The following is an 8,719-nucleotide window of genomic DNA, read 5'->3' on the forward strand; positions in this document are numbered from 1 at the left end:
ATAACCCCTTTAAGCTTTATTTACATAGATACCAAGGACAAGATGGTAGAAAATGTATGGACTGTACAGACTGTGATCGGTTTTATTAGTTGTTTGTATTGTACAGTAAGTTAAAAAACTGTTTTTATTTCTTTTTATTTAGTCTGCAGAAGGTAACCTGGCCACCAAAACAGAGGCAGAACTGAAGGAGCAGCCTGTAGAAGTCATCACACCAGAACCCGAGCCTCCTAACCCTTTTAGTCAGCTGACAGACCAAGAGCTGGAGGAGTATAAGAAAGAGGTGGAAAGGAAGAAGCATGGAACTGATGGTAAGCAACATTATACTATGTCTATGTCTGAGATGTAAAAGCTATACCAGCTATAGCCTATTACCAGCCTGCAGTTACTTCACAACACACAGCACTATAGCTGTATACTACATCTTTGCAATATGACTTCTATTATTACAATATACAGACAAAGAAGCTGCAGATGAGGACACACAACCATCACTGGTGACACCACCTACTTCTCCTGTAAGGAGTCCAACAAAGACCACCCCTCAGATCGTGTCTCCTTCCAAGTCCTCTGAAGGTAAATTACATGTGTTTGGTAAGAATTAGCAATCATGTTCAGTGTTATAATATAGACTATATGGGTAGATATGTGTGTACCGGCACTGGTGATACGAAGTGATGGATCAGATTGGAGACATTATTAGCAAATCTGTCTTATCCCTGCTCTAAATTAGTGGAATAGATGCTCTAAATTAGTGGAATGGTGCTTAGCTCACTCTGGTCCTACACCATGGTGTGCAGTCTGACCTAATACCAGTGTCAATACCCTGTGCGCTGTTTTAGGTGGGAGGCCCACTGTGAATATGGGAAGACCAACCCACCGGGAATCTGCCCGGCTGGGCAGATTGTCAGTCCGGGCCTAAGTCTCGCACTAGTCTTGATGTGAGCCCATAGATTGTGAATATCACTGTCACTCCCTAAAATGTGATCTTTGCCTCTGTCCTGTTCTCTTTTTCCCTCTCAGCTTTATCTGTATTCATTGTGATCATACGTTGTCATTGTGTCTTTGTGTGTGTGTGTCGCCACAATGTTTCCCTTCTCTTTCCATGTGCTGTCTCATGGCAGGAGTCACCTCAGACTCTGAATACCTGTCTCTGTAGTAAGTATAGATGCCCTGGCTTGTCGTTTTTCACCCCTTTTGCTTCTGCTCCCTAAAGTCACCTACTATAAAAGTCGAACATTTGGTTACCATGCAAGATGTTAGCTAAATCTATCTATAAATCTATCTTTTAAAAATGAAATCCCGCCCTGCAGTTTCCACACTGTATTTAATATCAGGCCCACTTTTATTGTATGGTACCCAAATTCTTGGTCAGTATATCAAGCCTTCTCTAACAGCACATCACCCCCACCTATACTAAATGTCCTGATCACTGTAGCTCTGAGGTATAGGTATTCACATTACATCTTCTTTAGGACCCTCCTACAGATGCATGTTGTTATGATGTGATGTCTGATGCCACAGGCACATACAGACTAATGCATTCCCTTTCAACTAACTGCCAGAGCGGCAATAACACGTATTAACTCAGAGTCATGGTGTGTACTAGCTGCTTGCCTTAAAAATGAAGCTTGAAATTGGGAATATTTTTGAGTAGTGATAAGGTTTACATTCACCTGTGTACATCTAATTAACAAATAATTAGCTGTTTTAATGATAAGGGTATGTTCACACTGAGTAAAATAGGTGGAATTATGCGGCTGAACTCTCCACCACAGAATTCCGCCTGCCTCAGTGTGTCATAGCCCGTCTATGGGAGAGCATGCGCTCCTCCACTGCTGCGGCTCTCCGCTCAAAGAAGTGACATGTCACTTCTTGGAGCATAGAGCGGCGGAAACGGAGGAGCGTGTGCTCTCCCATTGAGATCATATGATACACTGTGGAATTCCACTTTTATTTACTCAGTGTGAACATACCTTAAATCTGTGTACCTCTACAGCTGCATTCATAATTTACTTGTGAACTTGCATCTCCAAGTAACCCTTGGTGGGAACAATAGTGTGCGCTGCTGTAGGGAATGTAGTGCTTAAATCAGATATTGTAACTAACATCTCCCATGGCCTAATAGCTGAGATCTTATAAAGTATACATCTAATGTGTTATGGAGTCCATTGGTTTCTTGAATGAAGGAGACTTAAAGGGGTAATCCACTCAAACATAACTTTTGATATGTTGCTGCCCGTAGTGAGACTAACAATTCCTTCCACACTTGTTATTATCTATTCAGTCTCCTTCCCCCAGTTCTGGGCTGCAGCTTTTTGCTTAAAACAAAAAGAATCAGTGTGTGAGCTTTTCTGTCTGTCTCCCCTTCTTCCCCCTCCCTTCTGAGACAGCTGATGTAAACATGTCCCTGGCAGGCTTTATCTGCAACATTGTAGCTTCTTTGCAATGCTGGGAGGATTAATCACAGTGAGTTAGCAACCTGACCTCAGATTAAACCTCCCAGCAATACAATGAAGCTACAAAGTTGCAGATAAAGCCTGCCAGAGACTTGTTTACATCAGCTGTCTCAGAAGGAGGGGGAAGTAGGGGGAACAGAGAGAAAAGCTCACACAGGTTTTTGTGTCTTCAGCAGAAAGCAGCAGCTCAGAACTGGGAGAAGGAGACTGAATAAATGATAACAAGTATGGAAGGAATTGTTAGTCTCACTATGGGCAGCAACAGACGAAAAATTATGTTTAAGCGGAATACCCCTTTAAGTTGTAAGGTGCATGTGCACATATAATACCAGGGCACTGTTCTAGGATGCCACTTTGTATCAGCTTGTCAAAAGTATGCTCTGTTAGTGCTGTACTGGTCAACCAAAAAGTGTCAGTCACTCAGGGCAATGCCATCTTAGTCCCAAGTGTGAAGCACTACTTCAGCATTTGAATACTGGTGGCTGAAGTTGAATGCAGCCCTAGGGATTCTAGGAAAATATGGATACACCCATAGGCCATGTTCACACTATGCATCACCCGGCCAAATCACAGAATGTCCGGTGTTACTGAAGATCATTCCGGCCTGTACTGCAGTACCAGCCGGATGATCTTCACTTCTAACGAATTTGGATGTGGGCACACCCGTGTGCGCTAGCATCCCAATTCACCGCTGCACACAATGCAGTGTGTGGCCGAAGCCGCATGCTCCATTGTGTGAATTGACATGTCTTCTGCGCCCGTTTTTTGTGCAGCCGGATGGAATCCCGGCCAGAGCGTATATGTGTATACACTCTGGCCGGGATTCCATTCATTACCATACAACGTATGTGTTGTATAAATAATGCCGTGATTTATACAACAGATATGTTGTGTGAACATGGCTATAGGCTGTGTCCATATTTTCCAGGACTCCCTAGGGGTGCCTCCAACTTCTTCACCCACCAGTATTCAAACGCTTAAAGATCAGACTCAAGCATGCTTGAGTTGCACTCATCTCTAGTTGAACGTACAAGCTCACAAAGCAAGACAAAAGTTCCTGAAAAAAATTACCTGAATGCTCAGAATTTGTTTATCGGTGGCTGAAGAAGTTGGATGCAGCCCTAGGTAGTCCTAAAAAACATGGATACAGTGTATGGCCTATGGCTGTATCCATGTTTTCCAGGCAGCTTTAGGGCTTTATCCAACTTCTTCAACCACCAGTAACCAAATGCTGAGTGTTCGGATTCAGATGAACCCGAACGTGCTCAAGGTTTGCTCATGTCTACTACTAAAAGCTACTAAAATTTATCAATCAGTTTTAATCTGTTCCGTAGAAAGCTAGGTGACAACCCGTTCATGGTTTATCTGTAGCAATACATCCTCTGCTCCTGTACTGCTATATAGCTAGGAAAAGCTCGGTAATAACCTTGGTGGGAGCTTTAGTGGCCGCAATATTGTTAGTCATTGAGCTTTTTGAAAATGCTTCAGATTGTAAACATGATAATAACCAGAAATCGTCCTTGTGTCTTTCTAAAGAAGCAGGGAAGAAGGAGTCTGTCCCGGAATCTACTGAAGCCACAGAAGCGAAGGTCCAACCAGCTGTGGTGCTCAACGGCAAAGAGGAGGATCAACCTCCCCCGGGGGAGACACCTCCTAAAGTCACTGAAACCCCTAAAGGGAAAAACGAGACAGTGCCCAATGCTTCTCCGGAAGGTTCCCCCACTAAATCACCCTCCAAAAAGAAAAAGAAGTTCCGTACTCCCTCATTCCTAAAGAAAGGAAAAAAGAAGGAAAAAGAAAAGGCAGAGTCTTGATCTCCTGATCCATGAAACTGTTCTGTCAGATGAGGTATCTCTGCTGTCCAGGCTGGGACAGTGACGGGAGTTACACCTACTACTGCTAAGTATGGACTTAAGAGTTTAAAGGGGATGCTTATCCCTGAGGTGTCTTTTTTTTTTAGGGGATTTGTACTGCCTGTGTCTGTATAGCGCAGCATGTCTCTGACTCTTGGGACAGATACCTGCTTGGCTCACAAAGAAAATACATTTTTATAATCGTCCACCTCTTAGCCGGCTTCATTACAGACTCCATCTACGACAACATTACTGGTTTTGTGGGTTTTTTCTTTTTTTTTTTAAGTTTATTTTTGGAGTATTTAGGAGTGCAATGTGTTTAATTTAGTCATGTGAAAGTGGTGAAGGTTACAACATGGCTGCCAAGGGCCTGCCCTGACAAACATGGCGCAATAATAAGAGTCGACAAGTCACTACCATAAACTCATACCAATCCTGTAGGGCAGCGGCTAACGTTTAATCTTATCGTTTATTGCATTGTTTGTTCTATACTTTCTCTGTTCATGGTGATGTCAGTAGATTACTTTGGTTATAGCACTTAGACATACAGGAACTTAATTTAAAGGGGTTATAAATGCAGGAAAAATGGCCCCTTAAAACAATAAAAAACAAACCCCAGGCATCTGATGCGTGTGAGAACTACCCCCATGTAAATGTATATGGTTTTCTTAAATTTATCAGCAGTTCATGTGTTCTCTGCAGCCGCCATATGTACCAGCTAGAGTCCAGACAATGAATAAAGCTGCTCTATGTTCCTCTATCCAGCAGGAAGTCACAGCATAATTTTCAGAACCAATCAGCAGATGAATTGTACCCAGCCAATTGCATGTAAGCATATTCATTCTATAGTAAACTACCAGGAATAACTTGAGGTCCTGGACCCTAATGCAAAATCTACAACAGCCCGTGTAGTATCCCTGCGACAACATACCAACCCAAGAAGTTGGCAAACACTTCTCTGGTCAGAGAGAGAAGACGTGGTTTGATGGACAGGAGGAGAAGCTTCTAATCTTCTATTCACAGTATACAAGTATATACAGGACAACAACTATTATATAGAATTTAAATTCTTTGCTGTTTACAACCACTTTAAGCGAGGGGGGAGTTAGTGAGTACAATAAACCCCATGTAAAAAATAGTGACTTATGTATCAAGAGAAAACATATACTATTGACCACTTAGTAGTGTCACTACTAGGCAGTATTGTATAAGCAATAGGTGAATATAGGACAGTGTCACATACCTTTATTGTCTTTCCTATATACTGAAGGGAGGGGGGCATTATCTTCACAATATATGCTGCCCATTTGTACCATCCTGCCAACAAACAATCAGAGGTAATATAGAAGTGAACATTCCTTACCAAGAGATTTCATTGGACAATCATTATTTACATCTATATTTAATAAAATCCAATATCAAATATAAAAATACTTTTTTCATATATGTATAATAGACATAAGATATGTATGGCATTATTGCTTTCTACTGTACATTGGTGCCATGTGTAAAAACATCCAAAAGTGGCATAAGTGGAATGCTGACTTTACTGGGAGACACAAGCATACACTGGTGGGCAAAGGGCCAATAGCAATATCAGATTGAGGCCTAACGTCCCCTGGACGCGTTGCTATGCTTTGATTTAATGTATCGAGATATATGGAGTGGATCCAGCAGCTGAACCCATCGCCGAACCTCTGTCGGTATGGGGAAGTTGTTAATGTTGTAATAACCAGTTGTGCTGAGCAGATAAACCAATATGTGCATCCTTAAAGGTGTTGTCCAGTTTGGAAAACCAATTTGCTTGTACCCTATATGGGAATTCTGAGATAATATAAAAGAATCTTCTGTTCAGGATCTTCATCTTGTGGCCAGAATGGAGCATGGGTTACAAAAAGCGTCTCTAGCTCTGGAGGACCTGTGCTGTCCTGCTTTATACAGATAGATCTTTGATTTGAATGAGCATGGTGTAATTCTTAGTTTCTCCAGTGGTGGTGCTGCAGGGAAATTGGAAACGTACTGCTGGGGTTCCCCACAGATTATATATGTGATTGTAGGGATTCCTTGCACAAGGACAGTTACTTACAATCTCAATGTCAAGGGACTATTCTATTATACATACGTAGAGGCAAACCATGTGGCCTTTAGAAGGAAAGGACCCAACAATGGTTGGTTTTATTCCCTTTGCTACTACGCTATTGGAGGTCCTTCTCCAGATGAACTACATTGTTACAAAAAAAAGAGGATGGAGCGGTAGCCAAAGGGCCATGGTGACAAAACCCTGCACCATAATAGAGGAAGTAGTAGACAGTAGCAGACAATTTGTCTACTACTTAGGGTCCTCCAATGGACTCTTCTATGTACGTAACCATTCTGAAGGTTCTGTTAATGGCAGCTTCACTTTGATTCCATAATTTCACATTAGTAATAATTGAAGCATTGTAAAGAGACATCATAATACACCATATAATAATCTGAAAGGTGGTTGCATATGTATGTGCATGCATGCATGTATGTAGAAACACATGGGTAACACATCGGAGGTGTAGGTATGGTGCATACAATGGAGGAATCTCAATAATCCAGATGACTCTGCTCTGTTTACACACTTTGTAGCTTTTGGGACCAAACCGAAAGTGTTCTGCACGCACTTGTTTTTGTAGTAAAAGTTTACATTACATACTTCTGCTCAGTGTATACATGCATGGGACATACTATGCGTCTGCTGACACACCGGCTTTTCCACAGCTCACAAAAGAGGATCCTTGGTAGCAATTTTTAATAATAAAAAAAAAAATCAGTATTTACTCTGTAACTATTCAGGAAATGATGACTGTACTACTGGATACTTGCTTTAAAGGGGAACTCCAGGTAACTCCAGGTTATGCAGAAGCATAAGGCATTACTTACCTATCTATCCCAGTTTTGAAAGTACCAAAAATCCATTTGTCTGGGGGTTTTTTGCTCTGTTTTGTGTTTCTGTTCTTCCTGGTTTGGCATTTCCCAGAATGCAAAGCTTTTCTAAAATTTGTGCAGCAGCTGCTTCTGTTCCGTCAGAGATGGTGAATCAGTCAGGGGATTGGGCTATCCAGCCCCGCCTCCTGTGACATCACGCCCTGCCCCCTGCCTGCATCATCAGCCTGTGCTCAGCAAACACACACAATGTCAGACAGAGGCATGAAAGATTTGTCTCCTAGGGGGGGGGGGGGGGGGTAGCAGCAGGAGCAGGAGACAATGTGAATTGGCACAGGGGCCATTTTTCTTCACTTCCTGGATTTCTATCAGCTACCAGTGTGGCAGAACCGTACAGATACGGTAATACATTGTATAGACACATCTATATGACTTTTAATGTACTTTTAATAGAAAACAAGTTTTTTTATCCGGAGTTCCCCTTTAAGGTTCACTTTTACACTATACACAATGGAGGCCGTTTAAAGGAGCATATAGGGAAGGCTCCGAAAGAGAAATCTGGAACCACCCTGAAAATGTAGGCCCTCAATAATCCATGAGCTAATGGAAATCTGTGCATTTATTCTGTAGAACCTGGTTACTCCAAGCCAGGTGGTGCCCTTGCGAGAAGCCTAGGTTGGTACCAGGTATTCCAGAGCCCCATAGCTGTGGCATAGTATGGCCAGTCTACCAACTGGTATTGGTTATGAGTACAGTGACTGCTCCCTGGTGTGGAGGACACGATTATATATACTCATATAGGACTATGTCTCAGGGGGGTCTAGTTCTGCCTTATTTATAAGAAGCTGATACAAGTTGCTCAGAGGCTCCTCACCTCCTTGGTAAATGCTGAGCGTCTCGCTAAATATTTTGCTTTTGCGCAATTTCACCCTTCGCCCTTTGCCTGAATGGGCCCAATAGGATATTATTGTGTCTTGTATTCCACCTGTCTGACAATCGTAACAATGGTGTTCCTTAGTGTCTCGCTCCTTTTTATGTATATAAACCTTCACAGATGCCATGACTTTGTTATTGTGATATCTAAAGACCATGTAAATACTATCTCTTTTACTGCACGGGCCTCTCTCTCTCGCTGTTCATCCACTGGAGCCTCTCTTTACTGCTGTACCTGCAAAATAAACTGAATTCACAGTGGGATGTATAACCCTGACGTGATCTTTGTTTTTTCTCATATTATTATTATTATTATTAGAGGGCGCATGTGAGAAGAAACTAGTGCAATACATGGAAACTAATAAGAGGGAGACTGCTATAGACCCTGTCCACAAGGGCTTGCACTCTACATGGGAAGGGGCAGTAGGTAAGGGTAAAAGCTAGAGATAAACAAACTTACAGTAATTTCCGGTTTGTGAACCACTGAATGTTCGGCATTTGAGTGGCTGGAGAAGATGGATGCAGACCTAGGACGACTGCCTAGAAAACATGAACACAGCCATC

At 42.3% G+C, this 8,719-nt stretch overlaps 1 protein-coding gene across 3 annotated transcripts in view; it reads left to right on the top strand.

The window, feature by feature from the left end:
* ADD2 (adducin 2) overlaps positions 1-8,396 on the top strand; it is a 70,683-nt gene extending 62,287 nt beyond the window's left edge. For all 3 annotated transcript variants that reach the window (XM_069942755.1, XM_069942772.1, XM_069942763.1), the window contains exons 13-15: positions 143-308; positions 457-573; positions 3,993-8,396. In XM_069942755.1, coding sequence (XP_069798856.1) covers positions 143-308; positions 457-573; positions 3,993-4,270 — 561 coding nt within the window. In that variant the 3' untranslated portion in view covers positions 4,271-8,396. The remainder of the gene's footprint in view (positions 1-142; positions 309-456; positions 574-3,992) is intronic.
* Positions 8,397-8,719: the final 323 nt, after the last annotated feature.

This window comes from Dendropsophus ebraccatus, chromosome 1 (assembly GCF_027789765.1).
Source record: "Dendropsophus ebraccatus isolate aDenEbr1 chromosome 1, aDenEbr1.pat, whole genome shotgun sequence".
Lineage (NCBI taxonomy): Eukaryota > Metazoa > Chordata > Amphibia > Anura > Hylidae > Dendropsophus > Dendropsophus ebraccatus.